Source organism: Erithacus rubecula (genome assembly GCF_903797595.1).
Source record: "Erithacus rubecula genome assembly, chromosome: 9".
NCBI classification, from domain to species: domain Eukaryota; kingdom Metazoa; phylum Chordata; class Aves; order Passeriformes; family Muscicapidae; genus Erithacus; species Erithacus rubecula.
Window position 1 is genome coordinate 33,775,127 of NC_136660.1, and position 22,500 is coordinate 33,797,626.

Consider the following 22,500-nt stretch of genomic DNA (forward strand, 5'->3'; position numbering starts at 1 on the left):
AAACCATCCCAGGATTCTGATGGGGCTGGAATTCCTAGATCCCACTTTGTCCTCTGTGAGGAGGTTCAGGTGTGATTTTAAGGTCACAGCAACTCTGCATCCCTCTGCACAGAGAAATTCCAAAATTCCTGGATCCAGTGTGAAGATCCCCTGGGATCCAAAGGTGTGTGGGAAGGTGGGAGAAGCAGAAGCCATGCTGTGGCCAGGGTGGTCCATGAACTGTGTTTAAATGAAATTCCACTCCTATGCTCAGCCTTTAACAAGCCTCTTCTGGGGTGGCAGTTTATAGACTCTTATTTCAGTTAATTATAACAGCACTTTTTGAAACAGTATTTTGATTGGTTTTATCGATGTGCCCTGCTGCCTTTCCAATGCAGTGATTGGGTCCTGCTTGGTTACCTGAGAGAAAAGCTTTTCCTGCTGGATGCAGGGGCTGCAGGGCTCTTGCTCTGAGCCCACCCTGCCCAGAGTGACCAAGGCACTCTGGAGTGTTGGGAAGAGCAAACAAGGAGTGCTGATCCTCATGATGGAAAATGTTCTTTATTCTTTGTTCTCCCTGCTGCTGTGTTTTTGTGGAGCCAGTTTTGAGTGGGTGATGCCATGTTGGGAGAGATTCTCAAAACCCTGCAGAAAGGCTTTGGGAAGGAGATCTCTGTTAACTGTGCTTTAATTGGGATATTTTCATTTTTCTGAGGTGCTCTAAGGTGTCCCCAGAGTCTTCTCCTCTCCAGGTGAGCACCCCCAGCTCTCCCAGCCTGGCTGCAGCATCTCTGTGGCCCCTGGACTCCCTTCAACAGGAGATGCTCAGGGTCACAGACTTTACACCCACACTGGGAACTCGCTTTGAAAAATGTCCTGGCGAGTTGAATTCTTAAGAGGTTCCTGATTTATCTGTATCTTAATTCATTTTAATAGGCTGGAGGATCTGCAGGTGCTGTTGATTATAATTCCTGGTGCTCACTGTCATCTGGAATTCATGCACTGACACGTCAAGGTGGACATCCAAAGTCAGGGCCCAGTTCCAAAAATTCAGCCTGAAGTTTTTGTCCTTCAGTGTCCCCATGCACCAGATCAGAGCCCTGGGTCCTGCAGTGTAAGGGTTGTAATGTGTATTTTAACTCCCTTGGGCTTAGTGAATTTTTTGTTGTTTTTTGGGGGGTTTTTTGGGTTTTTTTTTTAATCCATGCATTATTTGGATTGTATCTGTGTGAGATACGTAGAAAAAATTAAATTTTACTTCAGATACCAGTTATCAATTGGGTTATCACTGTGAGGCAGGGTGCTGAGTAGGGCTGGTGGGTTTGTGGCCACTGCAGAGCTCTGGGATGGAGGTGAATCACCAAAACCAGCTCTGCAGAGCTCTGGGATGGAGGTGATCCCCAAAACCAGCTCTGCAGAGCTCTGGGATGGAGGTCACCCCCAAAACCAGCACTGCAGAGCTCTGGGATGGAGGTCACCCCCAAAACCAGCACTGCAGATCTCTGGGGATGGAGGTGATCCCCAAAACCAGCACTGCAGAGGTCTGGGATGGAGGTGATCCCCAAAACCAGCACTGCAGAGGTCTGGGATGGTGGTGATTCCCAAAACCAGCACTGCAGAGCTCTGGGATGGAGGTCACCCCCAAAACCAGCACTGCAGAGCTCTGGGATGGAGGTCACCCCCAAAACCAGCACTGCAGAGCTCTGGGATGGAGGTCACCCCCAAAAGCAGCTCTGCAGAGCTGTGGGATAGAGGTCACCCCCAAAAGCAGCTCTGCAGAGCTGTGGGATGGAGATGACCCCCAGGAGCAGCAGGGACAGCAGCACAGCCCAGGGAATGCCCTGTGTGCTGTTCCAGGGTCCCCTGCAGCCAGCCCCAGCACTGTTAATTGCCTGTGATAAAACCAACCTCCCAGGTCTGGTGGGAGATTTCTTTTATATAGGAAAAAAATGTTTTGTAACAATTTCTTGTAAGTGCTAAAATTAACTGACTTTCTTTTAACCTAATTAAAGCTGGGACTGATGATATCACCTTTGCTTAATGTTGCTGAACATCTTGGGCAGTGTGCTGCTGCTTGGGGCTTGGCTCCAGTTCTGCTTCCTGCTTTCAAACATTTAATGGGAAGCATCTGCTCAGTTGTTGGTTGGCTCCATCTCCCCTGCTCTCAATCTAGAACAGGGTGGTCCTTTCCAGCACAGAAGATGCACAGAAATTGTTGGGTTTTTTTAATCTTTTGGGCGATTTTTTTGGTTGTTCTGCTGCCAGATCTACTGATTTGAAAAGGAAATATTAGTGCAGAGGTCAGTGTGATATGAGGGATGTTTGTGCTCTCTCACAGGGCCCAGCTGTTGGTTTTTGAAGGGTTTCATTGATGGAGGGGATGGGTCTCTCTGGGGAAGGTCTCTGAGCTGACAGAAGATGAGCTCCAGAGCAAACTGGGCTTGTCCTGGCCTGGGTGATTCCTGCTCACTGAAACAGGCTGGAAAGTGCAGGATGGAATCTGGAGAGAGCAGGAATTAGTCTGGAGAAGCTGTGGGTGGCAGACAGGAAGGAAGCAGCAGTGGAATGGGTGGCCAGTGTGGAGGTGGAGCAGAGCTGTAAGGTCAGACTGGGCTGCCCAGAGATGTCCAGACCATGGGCACAGCAAAGCAAAAGGGCAAAACTTTACTGCTGGCCTAAGGGGGTAAAACTACAGATGGACAAAATTTTAATTATTAAACACTACAAAAAAAAATTTAAAATTAGAATTAATAATATAATCTGAGTCTGATACCCAGAATCAATGACACTTTGAATAAATGAATCAATGATGAATCAATGAATCAATGGCACTTTGTTGACTCCAGGCTAGAAGGAGTTGTTTTCTTATTTTAGTTGAGGAGTTTTTTTCATTTCTGTCTTAAAGTAAAAACATTGAAAATTTTCAAATGGAAGGGCAGTTCTTCACTGGCTCAGTTTCTAAACCTGTCCTTAGGCACAGCACTGGAAGGTGAGATGGTTTTCCAGGGATAAAACACTCAGGTGTGTGTGGCTGCAGGCAGGGGATGTGGGGTTTGGATGTTCCATTCAACCAATCCATTCTATTTAAAATACACAGGTATTTGAGAAACAGCTGTCTAGTTTGTAACCTTGTTTCCCTCCAGCTCCTGAAGGACTGAGGCAAAAAAAGCAGCTGAGAAATGAAGAATGAACATCCTGTCACTTCAGGACAGGGCTTCAGTCCTTGAGAGGGACTCCCCTGTCCCAGGAGAGGACTGTGGGCAGCAGGGACAGGGAAAGGAGAATGGTTCAAACTGCCAGAGGGCAGGGATAGATGGAATACTGGGGAGAAATTCTTCCTGAGGGTGGGGGAGCCCAGTACAGAGATGCTGTGGCTGCCTCTGCATCCCTGGATGTGCCCAAGGTTGGACACTGGGACTGGAGCAGCTTGGGACACTGGAAGGTGTCCCTGCCATGGCAGGATTATGTTTAATGTCCCTTCCAACCCAAACCAGTCTGGGATGGAGGCACTGGCAGGCACAGGAGGAGCCTGAAGAACCAGAACTTTGTGCTTGTCCTTCCAGCTGGCTGCTGCTTTAACAGAGATCTTTGCTGCTCATGGGACTCAGTGCTGTGCAAACACAATAAATGCTCAGGGAAAGGGAGCCAAGCCCACACACACAGAGCTTTGTTTTCCTTGGATGTGTTTCAGGTGTTCCTGGGAAGTCACCTCAGTGCTCTGGCAGTGCCACATCCCAGGGCAGGATCTTGTTTGAAATCTGTGTCTCCCTGTATAGGATTCCAATCAAAACTTTAATGGTGCAGGGCAGTGAGGAGCATTTAATGACCTTCAGTGCTATCACTTGAGTCTTTTGGGCATTGACATTGATTTTCCTTATCTTGGCATGTGGAGACAGGAGTCTCACTCCATCCTTTGAAGTGTTTGCTGGTGCACACCAGGAGCAGGGAATAAGCAGGGAGCAGCTTTGCAGGGATCAGGGGCTTGGCCAAGCCCAGTTTGGCCCCCAAATTTAATGTCATTAATTGCAGAAGTCAGGAAAAAAAATGAGGCTATTTGGATACCTTTGTATTTACTCAGGAGGTTATTTACTACTTATTGTATCAATAATATAATCTATTAATGTATTATGTTATTAATGATATATTAATTTGTTATTTGGAATTTATGTCATGTCTATGGTGCCCAAATCTCTGTGCAGGTGCTTCTTTCCCAGGGTTAAGGAGAGGATGCAGAATTCCTCCCCAGTCAGATCAGTAAGAATTTCCATCCTCCAGAACAGATAAAAACAGAATAAAGAAAACATTGCACAGGTTGTATGGCAAGGACCGAGTCTGACTCAGCTCTGGCTTCTTGTGTTCTTCCCTAAATGCATCAATTTTCTCTGAAGAGCTCTGAAGAGCAGCAGTGTGGGGGCTGTTCAGCAGGAACTGGGGCTTGTTGCTGTTTATTGCAGCTCTCATCCCTTTTTTTAATCTCTCCCTCCCATCATAGAGCCACTTCATTTACAAGCAGCTAAATTAAACTGTGTCAAGATGTGCTTCCCCATGAATTCTAAACCTAAAAAGGGACTTTGTTCCTTGCTTCAGCTGTGGGGAAGAAATGCAGCAGAGCCACCCGGCTATTTGAACTCTTTATTTGCCACATTTACAATATTAATAACACTGTTTCCAGAAGTTGTCACATCAAGTAAAAGATCTTCATTCCAGGCTGTCTTTTGGGGCCAAATGGAGACTGGATGCATGCATTTAATAAATTGTAGTCTCAAGTAGTCATTTTGGTAAATAATTAGCTGGGGTGGAAGAATAAGTTAGCATATTGTATGCATCTAATGCTGCAAATGTACAGCCAGCAAACTTTGCTATTAATCAACAGTCAAGCACTGTAAGTTGGGTCTCATACATAATGAATTGTCCTTAAACCTCCTGGGTTTTATTGATAGAAAAGGAGAGGAAACACCAGTGTGGTAAGCTTTGGAATAAAGTGTAATGAGATTGCTCTGCATCCCATAATCAGTTTGGAGTCATTAGAGAGCTGATCATTCAGCTGCAGTTTTGGGGTGGCTTTAGCCTTCATCTAGCAAAGAAATGCTGCTTAAATGACATTTAGGTGGGGATAAAACACATTTTTAGTTGATTTCACGAGGAAGGTTCCACTGAAAACATCGACTCACTCTGTGTGGTTGTGGAACAAATAATGCTGCCTCACTAATTCCCATTTTAATGTTAATTTTTGTGGGTTAATCATCTCTGATTCTTCCATTTGAAAGGTGACACACCAGTTATTTCTCTAACAGAAAATTAATGTGGGAAGATAAGCACAGATGTATATAATTGTAAGAAAATGACAACCTTCAGTTTTCAGGGAGTGCAACTTTTTTTCTGTTACAAATTCAAATGTATGAGAGTTATGTGACAACTTGTCTTCAGTCATTTGCTGATAAAACAAAGAAATGTCATTTAAAAACCAATAATTTTAAAATTATTCTGTCCCCTTGTATGTATTTCATGGCAAGAGTTATCATTCAGGATAAACAGTGACTTCTGCAAATGTAAACATTTACTCTGGTTTAGGAGCTCTGTTATTAACTATTTTACATATATAGACATATATATATAGAACTTATATCAATATTAAGAATTATCTCTACTAATGACGCTCATAGATCATTGTACCAACAATCACCAGGTTATTCCTACCACTGGGGAAGAAAATCACAAAAAAAAACCAAAAACAAAAACAAAAAAATTTAAAATAAGGTAAAATTACAGAACGACAAATTTTAAATTATTAAACACTGCCATAAAAATTAAATACTAGAATTAATAATGCAATCTGAGTCTGATACCCAGAATCAATGACACTTTGAATCAATGAATCAATGATGAATCAATGGCACTTTGTTGACTCCAGGCTGGGAGGATTGCAATCTTTTTTTTAGTTGAGGAGCTTTTTTCATTTCTGTCTCAAACAAAGTGAAAATTTTCAAATTAAAGGGGAGTTCTTCACTGGCTCAGTTTCTAAACCTGTCCTTAGGCACAGCACTGGAAGGTGAGATGGTTTTCCAGGGATGAAACACTCAGGTGTGTGTGGCATGTGGGGTTTGGATGTTCCATTCAGCCAATCCATTCTATTTATATATCATTTATATACACAGATATTTGGTAAGCAGCCATCTAGTTAGTAACTGTGTTCTGGGAGCTGACATTCTCATGGTGGTTTTTTCATCCCCAGGGAATGTGCCAGCAGGGTCACTGTGCTCCTTTAGCACAGCTCCAGGTTCACCCTATTTCCCTCCAGCTCCTGAAGAAGTGAGGCAAAAAGCAGCTGGGAAATGAGGAATGAACATCCTGTCACTTCAGGACAGAGCTGCTCCCAGCATTTCCCTGGGTTTCATCATGGCTGAGCTATTTGGGATGGTCCCAAAGCCAATCCCCTGCTCACATGTTTATTTTGGAAGCCCCTTAGAAGCTGCAGATTCTTGGCAGTGGCTTTGGAAGGAGCCTGTAAAAGTGGAGCAGGTGCTGCTGCTTTGCTCCCCTCTGCTCCAAGCAGCTCTTCCTTCCTTCCTTTCATCCCCTGCAAGCAGGAGGAGGCACAGGAGGGGCAGGGCTGGGATGGAGCTTTGGGGGGAAGATTCCTCTCAGTGTGGGTGCAGCAGCCAGCCTGGACTGCAGGAATGTGTAGGGTGCAGAAATATATAGGATTGCAGAAATATATGGGAATGCAGGAATATCCAGGATTGCAGGAATGTATAGGATTGCAGGAATGTATAGGGTGCAGGAATATCCAGGATTGCAGGAATGTATAGAATTGCAGGAATATATAGGATTGCAGAAATATATGGGAATGCAGGAATATCCAGGATTGCAGGAATGTATGGGAATGCAGGAATATCCAGGATTGCAGGAATGTATGGGATTGCAGGAATGTGTAGGGTGCAGGAATATCCAGGAATGTATAGGATTGCAGGAATGTATAGGGTGCAGGAATATCCAGGATTGCAGGAATGTATAGAATTGCAGGAATATATAGGATTGCAGAAATATATGGGAATGCAGGAATATCCAGGATTGCAGGAATGTATGGGATTGCAGGAATGTATAGGGTGCAGGAATGTGTAGGGTGCAGGAATATCCAGGAATGTATAGGATTGCAGGAATGTATAGGGTGCAGGAATATCCAGGAATACAGGAATGTATAGGATTGCAGGAATGTATAGGGTGCAGGAATGTATGGGACTGCAGGAATGTGTAGGGTGCAGGAATGTATAGGGTGCAGGAATATCCAGGATTGCAGGAATGTATAGAATTGCAGGAATAAATGGGATTGCAGGAATATCCAGGATTGCAGGAATATATGGGACTGCAGGAATGTATAGGAATGCAGGAATATCCAGGATTGCAGGAATATCAGGATTGCAGGAATATATGGGATTGCAGGAATGTATAGGGTGCAGGAATTTATAGGATGGCAGGAATATATGGGATTGCAGGAATGTATAGGATTTCAGGAATGTATAGGGTGCAGGAATAAACAGGATTGCAGGAATATCAGGATTGCAGGAATATATGGAATTGCAGGAATGTATAGGATTGCAAGAATGTATAGGACTGCAGGACTGTATAGGATTGCAGGAATATCCAGGAGTCAGTTTAGGGTTTGGGGTTATTTTTATTTTTCAATGAACACACCTATATTATTTTCCTGTATGAAAGCAAAATTGCATCTTGTTGATCACAAGTTGACCTAAACTTTGCACAGGTGAAACAGTGAGTGGCCACTTTGTGACCCCTCTGTGTGCTGCTGGTGCCTCTGGTCCTTTCCTTGGGGTCACCCAGGGCAGGACATTAACAAAGACCCTTTTTTTGTTTTCATTCCTAAAATTAGCCTCAGGTAGTTCATAGAACTCTGGTTTTCTCTAAATTTCAACATCTCCAGAGGTGCTCAGAGATCCGTGCCTGGAGTTGGTTCAGAAACCTCCCAGGAAATCTGACACTGAGAGAGGGATTTCCTTCCAGGAGGGAATTTCCCATGATGTAACTCCTCTGCTCTTCTTAACAATGTTTTGAGACCACTTGGACTCTGCTTTTTGAAAGGTACTTAAGGCTTTGAAGCCTGAGAAAATCCTTTAAAAGGCAGCTGGTGTTTTCAGTCGGGTATTTAATGCTGAGGGAGTTCTGCTGTGCAAGTTTGGAAAGGGGAAGGGGAGGAGGAGCAGCAGGAGACACCCCTGCATGAGTTTTGTGCTTTCTTTTTCTTTATTAAAGCTGTCAAATCCCCAGGAATAGCTGTTGTCATCTCTGGCCAAGCAAAATTAACATGAAGGTTTTTTTCTGTTTTTTTTAACTTGCTGCCAGTTTGAAGCTCTGGCACATGGAGGAAAAGAGAAGTCAGTGCATTTCTGGAGAGCAAATTCATTTCTGTCCTGCAAGGCATTCCCTTTCCTGGCCAAGGTGGAGGTGGCAGGTGTTGGGAAAGGCTCTGGTGTTGGATTGCTGGGAGAGTGGCCCCACCAAAAACATCTGGAGATGTTCAGCAGGGGCAGGGCACTGCTGCTAAAGGCAGCAATTGAAAAGAAAATGAAAAATAAATTCTCTCCAAACAGTCCTGCCAGGGAACACCTGGAGAAGTGAGGAATGTGTGTGTGATGGTTTGGCTTGGAATGGAACCCCAAATCCCCCCCAGTGCCCCCTGCCATGGCAGGGACACCTCCCACTGTCCCAGTGTCCAGCCTGGCCCTGGGCACTGCCAGGGATCCAGGGGCAGCCACAGCAACTCTGGGAATTCCATCCCAGCTCCTCCCAGGGAACAATTCCTGCCCAAAATCCCATCCAAACCTTCCCACTGTCAGCTCAAAGCCATTCCCTGTGTGCTGTCCCTCCATCCCTTGTCCCCAGTCCCTCTCTGGAGCCCCTTCAGGCTCTGGAGCTGCTCCCAGGGTCTCCCTGGCTGCTCCCCATTTATTTTGGGGGTGACTGATGGTGGCTGAGTGCCCTTGGGCTCAGATGGAGGCAGAACCTGGAGCTGCTGCTCCCAGAGCCACGAGGAGATGGAGATTTTCTGTTTTATTGGTGACATTACAGCCCAAATGATTTCCAGACTCCCAAGAATGGGAAACAGGATGATGTGAAAAACATGAGGAGCACTCCTCATGCTCTTCTGGATAAATGGAGCAGAAAAGTCTCCCCACTTCTCTCATAGGAGTTATTGTCATTATATTCTCTCGTATTTTGTTGTAGCTCTGACAATCCACAGTAACACAGAGCCAGATCCTGCTGTTGTACCTGTGTGAAATAATGGATTACTCCTGGTGTTGGGAGCTTGGTTTGAAGTCCATGACATGGGCATTTGTGTCCAAAAGTTTGTGCATGGATTCTTACATTTTTTTCTTTTAGCAAAGATATCATTAATCAGAAAAACAGCATAAGGTACCAGTTTTAAAAAGCAACTTGATGCTACTTCCCATACAAAACAGATTCTGGCATTGAGAACTTCTGGCTCTGGCTTTATTTCCAGCTGGGAGAATCAGGGAGCTTTGGGTGTCCCCTCAGTTCTGGAATAAGAAGGTTTCTGCCAGGGTTGCTGTTCTGGCCAGAGTTCATTGCTCAGGTCTCTGAGTTCTGAGAGACCCCCCCAGCCCCAGGAGAGCATCACCACCCCTGGAAACATCCAGCCTGGAAAACTGAGCTGGGTATGTGCAGATCCCAGGTTCCCTTCTTCAGCACTCTGATCCACATGTTGATGTTGGGTGTTTCCAGAGGAAAAGAAGGCAAAAGCAGCAAGGGAAGAATCACATTTTTATTTCCAGGTGCTTTCTGCTCGCTCACTTTGCTCCTCAGCCCCTGCAAGCACGAGCTACCATTGAAAATCAAATGAATTCTCAATTGCTTCCTTCCAATTCAATCAGGGGAGGGAAGCAGAGACCTGCCAGGGCGCTGAGGGAGCCTGGAGCAGGAGCTGCTTCCTTCCCTCCTTCCCCAGGGACCCCTGGGGACAAGGGGCTGCACCCCAGGGGACAGAGGGGCAGCTCAGCTCCATCCATCCTGGGAGAGCAGGGATGTGCCACCCACCGTGGGCTGGGCTGCTGCTCCTGCTCCTGACATTGCCCACATGGCTTTTTCCTCCTTCCAATCTTCCCTGGGTTTTCTTACAGGTGTTTGTAACATTGGGCATCTTTGAGGTTTTTATTTAACAGTCTGACTCCTGGATGCTGTTGTTCACGGGAAAAAAAAAAAAAAAGTATATTTCAAATATTTCTTTAAATTTTTTTTTCACCCAAAGAAAGAAAAGACATGTTGATACTTTATAGGAAATGTTTCAAACCATTTCCAGACATGCTTTTTAAAGTCAGTGGGCATTGGCAGAATTCCTTAAGAACTCAGAGCTTTAGGATTAAATAGTCAGTGGTGACATTAATACTCAGGTATTCCCCTCTAATTGCCATTTGTTCTTATTCATTCCTGTAAATCTTTACTGAAAGGGAAAGATCATTTTTTCTTCAGTAACTGACACAAGTTTTGAACTATCAAGTATATTGCAGTCTATGGAAACAGGGAAAAAAGCAACAGCAGGTTATTGGCACAAGAATTTCAGTTTTAAAACTTTGCACCACATGATCTCAGAAGTTCCTTTTGAAGAACATTTTGATTAGTTCCCTCTGGTGCAGCCAGTGACCACACCTTGATTTCTTACAGGTGTTTGTAACACTGTGCATTTGTAGAGGTGATGAGGAATCCCTTTACTTTGAGGAAACAAAAGATTTGACTCCAGATTAAATGTTTTGAGGTTTTTATTTGCTGATGCAGAGTGTGAATACTCAGTTTAATGCCAGCATCACAGAGCTGTTGTGTTGGAGGGATTTTACAGACTGTGCTGTTCAACCTGAGCTTGTCCAGAGCCCTGCCCAGCCTGGTTTTGCCATTTTCACCCTGAAATTTTTAATTTCTGTGTGTCTCAGCAGGGCAGAGAGCTCGGTGAGCTGCGAGGTGAGCCCGGGGGAGCAGGAGCTGCCAGAGCCCCTGCAGCAGTGCACAGCCTGGCTGAGAGCCTACTTCAGTGAGCCAGGGGGCACAGAGGGGCTGCCTGTGCCAGCCCTGCACCACCCCCTGCTGCTGAGAGGTCAGTGACACCCTGTGACACCCCTGTGTCCCCTCTGTGTCACCCTGCCACCCCCTGTGTCACCCTGCACCCCCCTGTGTCACCCTGCATCCCCTGTGTCACCCTGCACCCCCCCTGTGCCAGCCCTGCACCACCCCCTGCTGCTGAGAGGTCAGTGACACCCTGTGACACCCCTGTGTCCCCCTGCCACCCCCTGTGACACCCTGCACCCCCCCCTGCTGCTCAGAGCTCAGTGCCACCCCTTGCCCCTGCCCCTGCCCTAGGCTCTGCCCCTGCCCCTGTCCCTGCCCCTGCCCCTGCCCCTGCCCCTGTCCCTGCCCCTGCCCCTGCCCCAGGCTCTGCCCCTGTCCCTGCCCCTGCCCCTGTCCCTGCCCCTGCCCCTGCCCCTGCCCCTGCCCCTGCCCCTGCCCTGCCCCTGTCCCTGCCCCTGTCCCTGTCCCTGTCCCTGCCCTGCCCCTGCCCCTGCCCTGCCCCTGCCCCTGCCCCTGCCCCTGCCCTGCCCCTGCCCCTGCCCCTGTCCCTGTCCCTGCCCCTGCCCCTGTCCCTGCCCCTGCCCCTGCCCCTGTCCCTGCCCCTGCCCTAGGCTCTGCCCCTGCCCCTGCCCCTGCCCTAGGCTCTGCCCCTGCCCCTGCCCCTGCCCTTGTCCCTGTCCCTGCCCCTGCCCCTGCCTCTGCCCCTGTCCCTGCCCCTGCCCCTGTCCCTGCCCCTGCCCTGCCCCTGCCCCTGTCCCTGCCCCTGTCCCTGTCCCTGTCCCTGCCCCTGCCCCTGTCCCTGCCCCTGCCCCTGCCCCTGCCCCTGCCCCTGCCCCTGCCCCTGTCCCTGTCCCTGCCCCTGCCCCTGCCCCTGCCCCTGTCCCTGCCCCTGTCCCTGCCCTAGGCTCTGCCCCTGCCCCTGCCCCTGCCCTTGTCCCTGTCCCTGCCCCTGCCCCTGCCCCTGCCTCTGCCCCTGTCCCTGTCCCTGCCCCAGGCTCTGTCCCTGTCCCTGTCCCTGCCCCTGCCCCTGCCCCTGCCCCTGTCCCTGTCCCTGTCCCTGTCCCTGCCCCAGGCTCTGCCCCTGCCCCTGCCCCAGGCTCTGCCCCTGTCCCTGTCCCTGCCCCTGTCCCTGCCCCTGTCCCTGTCCCTGCCCCTGCCCCTGCCCCAGGCTCTGCTCCCTTCCCCACCCTTGCTCTGTGAAATGGTTCAGCTGCCAGCCCTGGGGTTGGGGTATGGTCACCCCTGAAGGTTCTGAGCTGCTCAGTCAGCTGGTGGCTACTTCAAGTGGTTTTTGGCCACCAAGACTGGTGACATCACTCTGCACAACTCCCTGGCAGGAGGGGACAGCCAGGGAGAGTCTGGTTGGGAACAGGGAAAGGGAGAGTGGGAATAACCTCAGATTGCACCAGCAGAGCTCTGGCTTGGAGATTTGGGGAAATTCCCTCCTGGAAAGGCTCCAGCTGCCCTGGGCAGTGCTGGAGTCCCCAGCCCTGGGGGCATTTTAAACTTTGGGTGTGGCCCTTGGGGACATGGGTGGCCTTGGCAGTGCTGCTTGGAACTGATGGCTCAGTTTCCCTGATTCTGTGGTTCTGTGCCAGGGAAGCAGTCAGGGCTAGGTTGTGGTTTTATTCCTCAAAGTTATCATAGATAACACACTGATAGTTCTAAACAAAGAGAATTGTTACCACAGAGTTGTGCTATTTATGAATTCAGATAAAAGCAACACTTGAGAAAAGTTCCTGCTCATCATTTCCCATTTCTTGACTGTGTTCCTGAAAGCTTCATAACAGAAATGAAACATTTGAAATTAATTAGGTTCCATTATCTATAATAATAATAACAATAATAATAACCTCAGAAGTCTGCTGTTTGCAGTGCTTCTTGCCATCATTTCTTGGTGAAAAGGGAATTTCAGGATCTGGGAGCTTTGTTTCCATGAGCATCTTCTGTGCTTCCTTCCCCAGGTTATGCAGATTTCCCAGTGCCAGATCTTTCACAGTCAAATTCCAAGGTGGTACTGAGGAATTTTTTTTATTAGTAGGGACCCACATTATGGAAACACTAATGAAAAATTAATTGGCTCAAATCACAACTATGTGAGAGCATTTCTGTTCTTCTGTCACTTTCTCCTACTAATGCTTTCATAAAATAGAATAAAAATTACACTGGGAGGAATGTGGAAAGAGATGTCAAAAATTGGGAGGAATTTGTTTTAAAAGTTATTTAGGAGAAGGGTGAGGTAAAAATCAAATTATGATAGATTGCACTTCAGTTTATCTGCACATCAGCATTGCAGTTTTGCCAAATTAGGAATTTGGTATTTATTTACTTTTACACATTTACATTTGAAAGTGCCTGCTCATTTCTCCAGGCACTTAAAACTGCAGAACAAACATCAGTGGGAGCATGAGGATCCAGAGCCAGAGAGGCTTTTTCTCATCACTCTGATTTTCTTACATTTCTGTTCAGCAGCAGCTCTTCAGGTGGGGCCCTGAGCAGGGTGGGACAGTGGAGGGACTGGATGAGTTTTTAATTTCCCTCCAACCCAAACCAGGCTGGAATTCTGTGATTCCATCATTATCATTTGTACCCCTCCCCTGTAAATGTGCAGGATTTGATTCCATCCTCAAGTGATTTTCTAGTCAGGACTGATTGTTGCATCTTTTCTATCAAATTTTATTTTATTTTTATGCACTAATTTCATCTGGGGATCAGAAGGGTTTTTCTTCTCCCACATTTAAAAGGTTTCTCATATAAAAAAAAAAAAAAAAAAAAAAAAAAAAAAGTGAAGTGCTTTTGGGATGAAGAACTTCTCAATTCATGGTCAGTGTTCTGCAGCTGCTTTTGTGGCAGCTTTGAAGACAGTTCCTCATGGAGAGAAAAACTGTGACAATCAACTCTGGCATAACAAAATCAGGGAGGTTTGCAGATTCAGAGTGTAGGGATGAGCTGCTTTATATTTATTAAGAAATGCCATAAAAATTCAGCATTTGCTGTTTCAGTGGCTCCTCCTATATCTTCAATTTTTCTAAAGTGCCTTTAATTTTCTAAATCACTGTTAAATGGGGGATATATGTTTAAAAGCACTTAAAATACAAAATCAACATTTTTTTTTTAACTTGGCATTGGCAGAGGTGGAATCTGAATCTTGGGGAATGGTGGAATCCCAGAACCATTAGGGCTGGAAAAGACCTTGAAGCTCATCCAGCCCAACCATTCCCAGCACTGTCACATGCTCTGCACTAATCCATGTCCCCAAGTGCCACATCCACCAGGTTTTTGAACATTTCCAGGGATTGTGACTCCACCACTGCCCTGGAGAGGCTGTGCCAGGGCTGGGCAGCTTTGCCATGAAGAAATTTTCCCTGATCTCCAATCCAAACCTCCCTGGCACAGTTTGAGGCCATTTCCCCAAATTCTGTCCCTGGTTCCCCCAACTCCCTCTCAGGGATTTGTGGAGAGGGAAAAGTTGTTTCCCAGCATCTCCAGGAGTTCTTTCCTTCCTGACTCTCCAGTTTATAGGCAGCCAATATATTTATTTTTAAACATCATTGAAAATGTGGAACATAATTTCAACAACCTGTGTCATGACCAGCAATCAAGGTGGGATTTCAGTGAGCAATGACAAATTTGGGTTTTCCCACTCCTGAGTGGGACTTCTCAGAAAAATCCCTGAACATTCCTAATGGGAAATGATTAATTGCTCTTAATGAACCCTGGTCATTAGCTCCCTTTCTGTGTAAAGAAGCAAATTGGACTGTTGTTATTTGGGGGCTGTGCCTGGGCTGGGATTTGTGGCTCTGTCTCATGGGGAAGGTGATGATGCCTGGGGCACTCCTGAGCTTCCTGCCCTCCCTCTGTGCTGCAGTGGCAGGGTGGCACTGGGCTGGTCTGGCTGGCTCTGGGTGGCACTGGGTGGCACTGGGCTGATCTGGGTGGCACTGGGCTGGTCTGGGTGGCACTGGCTAGCTGGGTGGCTCTGGGTGGCTCTGGGTGGCACTGGGTGGCTCTGGGTGGGTCTGGGTGGCACTGGGTGGCACTGGCTGGGTCGGGTGGCACAGGCTGGCACTGGGCTGATCTGGGTGGCACTGGGCTGCTCTGGGTGGCACTGGGTGGCTCTGGGTGGCACTGGGCTGGTCTGGGTGGCACTGGGTGGCTCTGGGTGGCACTGGGCTGGCACTGGGCTGATCTGGGTGGCACTGGGCTGGTCTGGGTGGCACTGGGTGGCTCTGGGTGGCTCTGGGTGGCACTGGGCTGGTCTGGGTGGCTGGGTGGCTCTGGTGGCACTGGGCTGGTCTGGGTGGCACTGGGCTGATCTGGGTGGCTCTGGGTGGCATGGGCTGATCTGGCTGGCTCTGGGTGGCACTGGGCTGGTCTGGGTGGTCTGGGTGGCTCTGGGTGGCACTGGGTGGGTCTGGGTGGCTCTGGGTGGCTTGGGTGGCACTGGGCTGATCTGGGTGGCTCTGGGTGGCACTGGGCTGGTCTGGGTGGCTCTGGGTGGCTCTGGGTGGCACTGGGCTGGTCTGGCTGGCTCTGGGTGGCTCTGGGTGGCTCTGGGTGGCACTGGGCTGGTCTGGGTGGCTCTGGGTGGCACTGGGCTGGTCTGGGTGACTCTGGGTGGCACTGGCTGACTCAGGGTGCTGGGTGTCACAGGGCTGGCTCTGGGTGTCACAGGGCTGGCTGTGGCTGTGTTTGCAGACCAGATGGCTCATTAGAGCACAGGAGCAGAGGAAATTGGAGGCACAGCAGAATTTTCCTTGCCCTGTGATGAGCAGCAGCCCTGGGTTCTGCTCCTTGCCTGCTGTGCTCTCCTCTCTGGAATAAACCCTTTAGGTCCCTGGGCTGGAGTTCCTCCACCCAGTCCTTGTCCAGTGCAAAGCTGAGCTTTGTCCTCAGTCCAGCTCAGTCCTGTCCCTTCACATGAGCTGAGAATTCCTGTGGCAGGGCCACAGGTCTGGGAGGGGCACTGAGGGCATTAATGGTTTCAAACTGAAAGAGGGACAATTTCTGTTGGATTTGGGACAGGAATTATTCCCTAGGAGGGTGGGGAAGGCTGGGATGGAATTCCCAGATTTGCTGTGGCTGCCCCAGGTTGGACACTGGGGACAGTGGAAGGTGTCCCTGCCATGGACAGGACCATGATGGACTTTAGGGTCCCTCCCAGCCCAAAGCATTCCATGCCTGTGTCACACTCCAGGGCAAGGGCAGAGCCCAAAAGATGCAGGAGGAGCAGCTGAGGATGGAGAGTGTGGGAGCCCAGGGCTACCCCTGGCCTCCTTGGGGGTCTCAAAACCCCCTGGTGAGGGTCTCAAAGACTCTGAGTGAGACCCTGGTGTCACAGGTGCTGAGTTCTGACCCCTGGGGGAAGTTGTCAGCACAGAGAGAATGGAAACAGGTTATCAAAATTAGTGAAGTGTAAATTAGATTGTTAGAATGTAGATAAATAGGTTTTTTTGAATGTTTATGAAAAGGGACACGTGGCCAAGATGGAGAATTTGGGGGGTGGACACCTTTTCCTCCTTCTTCTCCATGTCATCCATGCTGGGTGACACGTTGGCCTCTTGGATTGGATGGGGTCAGGGCTGGACCATTTAATAAAATTGTATTGGGAAAATTCTGTAAACATGTAATATGTGATACAAACTATCTTAGATAAGCCCAGGCAGATCCCACCATGGATGCCAGGCTGGGCAGACCCTGCTGGCCAGGCAAAATCCCTGAGATAAAAAATAATAAACAATCCTTGGAACAAGAGAAAACCTTCTCTGGCAATCTCTCTTTGGCTGCTTCAGGGAGAACCAGGGTTTGAAGCACCTCATGTCCCTCTGGGCAAAGGAGAAAGCCCAGAGTGGGACAGGAGAGCTGGCACTGGAATTCCCCAGCTGTGCTGTGGGTTATTCATCCAAGAGGGGATATTGATGATCAGCTCATTCCTGAAGGAGCCTTCAAAGGAGCAGCAGCTCCACTCTCCTGCCTGTGATCAATAATTACCTGTGATTTCCTGAGCTACTGAAACTTTCTCTGGCACCTCCATGGGGTCAGAGGCATCCCTGGCTCCCCTGGGGCTGGGGGTTCTCCCCTGGAGAAAACCCTTCCAGAGCCCCCCCTGAGAGCTCTGCACCCTCCAGGAGCAGCACCAGCACCTCTCTTTTCCTTCTTTTGCACTTTCTAAACTATAAAAAAATCCCAGTTTGCAGCAAATTAAGAAAGAAAAGTAAATTTGTCTGTGTTTTCTGACTGTGACTCAGCGAAGGCCAAAGTTTTGTTTTTTTTTTTTTTTATTCTTTTTGTGGTCAGAATATTCAAATCACAAGATTGTGGGGCTGTTAATTTGTCTGCTCCTGAGGTGATAAATTCAACATCCCCTGATGCTCCCATTTAAAGGGGATTTCAGTGGTTGTGCTGCTCACCCTGATGGTATCCTGAGAGTAAATTTATCCATAGACTTTTCCAATATATAAAAATTCTTTCAATGAGAAAAGCATTTACATTACTAAAATAAACTGCAGATCTCTTTTGCCTTCCTTTAAATTGCAGTTAAACTGTAAAACCCATTGACTTGGTTGAGATATTTTCAAGTAAAGCTGGAAGGTTTGAAGCCTCAGGTTCCAGTTTGTGGATAAACTGTCTGCAACTTTTTAAAATACATCTTTTCATCTTTCAAGCACACACATGTTCAGGTTCAATGTATTTAGTCTGTGTGGGACTGGATCAGCTTTGAGCTCCTTTCCAACCCAAATCATTCTGTATTTTTATTTTGCAGTCTTGATCAGCTCTGTTCACTTGCTGAGGAGGGAGCAGGACTTGCCCTTTCCTGGCAAATACAAAATGTCATTTTTACCCCTGATTTTTGCTGCAGTTTGAGAAATTCTTTTAATTTGGTACCAGAGGTTCAATTCATTAAAGGAAAAAAAAAAATTGAGATATGTTTCTGATTTTCTCAACCCTGCAGCTTCATCAGACATGCAAATACATTTCTATTTAGGCTTTTAGAAAGTGTTAAATATGAAATAATCTGCTCAGGAACGTTGGTGTTCAGATATCTGGACATGGCAGATTCCAGTGCAGAGAGCTGACAAGCTTTCCTATTTCTGTCTGCCAACTCCAAATTCAAATTCCAGAGACTGGCATCTTCTTTTATTACCATTTCATGTGAGAGGAGTTTTGATAAGCAGAAAGTCACTGTTTTGTGAGACATTTAATGGATTTTTACAATCCAGTACTTTCCTACAATTTTCTGCAAACAGAAATCAATCCTCTCCAACCTTCAAAAATGGAAACAGCAAAACCCCAAAATAGCCCAGTCACTTTTATACCTCTAATTCTTTTTTCCAGCCCAGTTGGCCCATTGCTTCCTATCAACTATATGTATTTAAAAACAAAGTTAAACCAAAAAAAAAAAAAATCAATACAAATGCATTCTGGACAGAAATATCTGCAAAATTCCTGACCCAATTCCTGTTGAATTCAGACCAAAAATTCCCATAATTTCCAGTGGAAGCCCATGTGGCTTTAAGTGTGTCTTAAATACTTTATTGGAAGTTCATAGGATAAATTGATGTGGCCATTTAGGACAATCCAGACCCTCTAAGGTGCAAATTTCCATTTTGGCAGCACTGACTGCAGATGCTGGTGGGGTTTTGGTGGAGCCTTTCAGGGTGTCCATCCCTGATGTGACCAGTGTGTCTGTCCTGTCATGGGGAAAGCAGTGAAAGGGTCATTTCTTTTAAAAATTTAATTATATTTGCAGCAGGCAATCCTTTCTTGCCAGTATTGTTAACATGATGACAGGTAGACCTTAATTAGAATAAAGGAGCATTTTATAAAAAGAATTTTTTTCAGGTAAAAGGTGCACAGTCAGTGTTCACCTGTGCAATGGCAATATTTTTACTTGTTCTCTGAGAATTTGAGGATATTCAATATACAAGGCTCTGCAACAGCTGCAGAAATATGTGGGTTTTGAAATTTTTCCAAACTTTCGTTTCAAAAAACAAAAATAGTTTGTGTTTTGATGATGGTACTGGAAGGAATTGTTCCCTGTGAGGGTGGGGAGGGGATGGAATTGAATTCCCAGATTTGCTGTGGATGCCCCTGGATCCCTGGAAGGGTCCCAGGCCAGGCTGGACACTGGGACAGGGAAGGTGTCCCTGCCATGGCAGGGGTGACACTGGAGGGGTTTGAGGTCCCTCCAACCCAAACCATTCCATCATTCCATGGTAAATATTTCCACAGAACTGCAGTTGGACCAGAGCAGCTTCACTCTAAACCCAGCAGCTCTAAAAGCCATGTGAGGCCTCTTTATAAAGTGAATTTACTCAAAATCACATCCCTTTTCTCCCCATGAAAGAAAAGAAATCAGTTGACCCCGATCTAAGAAACATTTTGACCAACCCAGTAACTTTTGACATTGCTGCTTGTAGATGAGATTTAGATTAAAAGGTAAGAATTGAAGGTGGAAAAACCCCACCAGTGTTGGAAAATGACTTTTTTATCCAGAGTGGTGTGCTCATCTTCACCCAGAGCCCCAGACCTCAGCACCTGCTCTCACTGCAGACCTGGGAGGAATAAGTTTAATTTAATTCATTTTTCCTTTGATTTGTTGGCTGGCTTGCCACACATGCAGCCCCACATAACCTTTGCACCCCTCCTTAATGAAAACCCATGCAATCAAGATAAAAGGAAAGGATTTTATAAATACAGCCATTTTATTAATGAACTTTCAGGCGAGTTTCCTTAAAACCCCCCTATCGATAGGAAATGCCATCAATACTCACATTCATTTAACCTGTTTGGTGTTCCAAAGGTAATGTGCTTAATGGGACTGTTACTATGGTGAGCACCTTGTTTCTAAGTAATATTGTTAATTTTTTTTTCAGGAAATGACAATACAGTGACATTTCTGACAGCCTTTATATTAGGGGCGCATAAATAAATTTGCTCGAGGGAAAAAAATTTTATCATAAAGGTATTTTGCTGCTTCTTGACCTAAGGATGCCCCTTTCTGACCCATTTCCAGGGTGTTTGGCCACATCTCCTGACCAGTTTATTTGCTGACCATTTTATCCTGAGGGAAACACACGCTTAACTGGAAAAACACACTTCTCACTGGAAATTTGCATCCAGCACTCTTCTCGGAATAAAATATGCAAGAACAACATAAATGGCACACTCCTTTTTTTTTTTTTCCTTTCTTTCTTTTTTTTTTTCCCCATGAATTGGGCCTTTGATGTTCAAGAGGAGCCAGTATTAAAGGACATCCCTAGAAGGCTGTAGAAATTGTTCCCTATTTATGACAAATGTAAAATAGCACAAATCTAGCTGAATGTGATGGTGTCATTAGTTTGTGAATCGCATCCTCGAAAATAACTGTGGAGGAGCCAAATCGGTTTAAAAGAAGATAACAAAATGGTTTAAGCTACTTAGGTTGAATGCCAATTATATTTTAATATTCAACTGAGCATATTTTACTAAGAAAAAAGGCAGAGTCGACGCATGCATAACTCATTGGCAGCGTCGACCAGCTGTGCCACTCTTCTCTTCGAATCACTTTGTGCATTTTAGTAGCATGGTAATTTAGTAGAGAACTACCTGAGTGATGGCATTTTCAATGAGCAGGTAATCTACAGAGAATTTTTATATGGTTATGAGTTCTGTGCTTCAGCCTGGCAACACAAAAATACATCAAGACCAATTACGGTATCAACTTTCAGCGTGATACCCTTGCCACGCAAGTGCATGTATTTCTGCCCCAGGCATTTCAAATTGCATCTAATTTGAAATCTTTGGGGTTTTAATTAAATTTCAGAATATATGGAATTCTTCATTAGTACCTGCTCTGAATAGCAGATTATACTTCTCTCAGTCTCTCGTTAAAGAAGTAGGCTGTGGTAAATAGCGTGTTCAAGAACTGATCATTTGTGGTGCCTGGATATTGGGAAGAGAAATAGTGAAATGCAAAATAATATCAAAAAGATTATTAGTCCAGTGAGGGACTCTTGATTTGTATTTTAATGGAATTTTACATTTCTCTTAATGATTTGCAAATTGTCCTCTGATTATAAGATGCATTAAGCTTTTCATTTTAATGGAGAGACACAGCCATTAGCAGAAATTTTTTTTTTCTGTCTTCTTTTTAGAGTGCTTCCCTGCAGCAGATAAATATTGAAACCATTAACACCTTTTGATGTACTTTCTAGTGCTGCAGCTTGGACCAATACATGAATGAACACCACCCTTTTATATTTCAGCACTTTGCTGGAAGCTCCTGGTTGTTCCATGGGTGAACAATGACCGGCGCTTTGCCTTTATTTCCTTATCATTAACGTTCCAAATGTTTCGGGGAACATCATTCATATTTAATGCCAAAAAGAAGTAGTAAAGCCAACAAAAGTCAAGATCTGAAATGCAGATGGAGGGTGCTGTGACCTTAGCTCTGACCATCCTTCCAGGGAGGAGGGTTTGTTAGGGATCCCAACACAACCGGCTCCTTTGTTGCAGGCTCCAGAATCCACCAGCACTCTTCATTTGTCAATCTGAAAGTCAAATTTCCTCCTTGCTTTCAGCTTAATGTGAACCCTTAATGTTGTATAAACATGTTGTGCCTGTGCTGACTTCATTGGGTTTGGCAGGAGAGCAGGGGATGAAGAGCTGCCTCTTTTTGGTGGGGGTGAGGAGGATTTTCCTGATGCTGCAGGTTTATGTAAAACACCAGGGCTGTTACATCAGCTAAATGTGTGGTTGTGAACCTTACCAACTGAGGAAAGCCCTGTAATATCCTTTAGATGGTTGGGAAAATCAAATCATTGTTTAAGAGGTGCAGGTCTGGGGTGTTTCCCCAACCCCAACTGCTTCTCATTCCCCAAAAAACCCAAATTTCTGCCTGTGCCTTCACAGACTCCTCCTGCCTTGGCAGGTTACCTGTGAGAACTTCCTCCAAGCACTGATTTTAGGGCTGCCTGTTAATTGAGCAGCCTCTGAAATCCCATCAGGGGTCACTGGTAGGACTGCTCCTCTGTTTGCTTCCAGGATGTCTGTTTAAATAATTTGGATTTTGGGAGTTCCAGTTGCAGTTCATTTAATCTGTGCTGTGTGATGGCACCAGGATCTGAGTGACTTCATGGGATCCCACTTCACCTCTTCCCAGTTGTTCTGTTTGTAAAATGTTAAAATAAAAGAAAAAAAAAAAAAAAAAAAGAAAAAGAAAAAGCAAAAATACAACTTTGAGACTGAAGCCAGAAGATTCTGGGAATTATTTGCTGCTGCTGCAGAATTCTTGGAAGGATGTTGGGAATTAGTGTTTGGAAAGTGCTGTGTATATCTCAGCTCCATCCATTAGACATTTATAACTCGACAATAAATTAATGCAAAATTTTAAAAACCAGTTCTTTGATACTGACTTCATTTGCAAGCAGTGAGGAAATAATTCCATTT

The 22,500-nt window shown here is 46.2% G+C and overlaps 1 protein-coding gene across 1 annotated transcript in view; it reads left to right on the top strand.

Annotated features, from left to right (window-relative positions):
• Positions 1 to 22,500, top strand: part of MGMT (O-6-methylguanine-DNA methyltransferase) — a gene marked incomplete at its 5' end in the record, with an annotated part of 113,363 nt that overhangs the window by 73,636 nt on the left and 17,227 nt on the right. Inside the window, one exon of the mRNA XM_079312335.1 lies at positions 10,941 to 11,098. Coding sequence (XP_079168461.1) covers positions 10,941 to 11,098 — 158 coding nt within the window. The remainder of the gene's footprint in view (positions 1 to 10,940; positions 11,099 to 22,500) is intronic.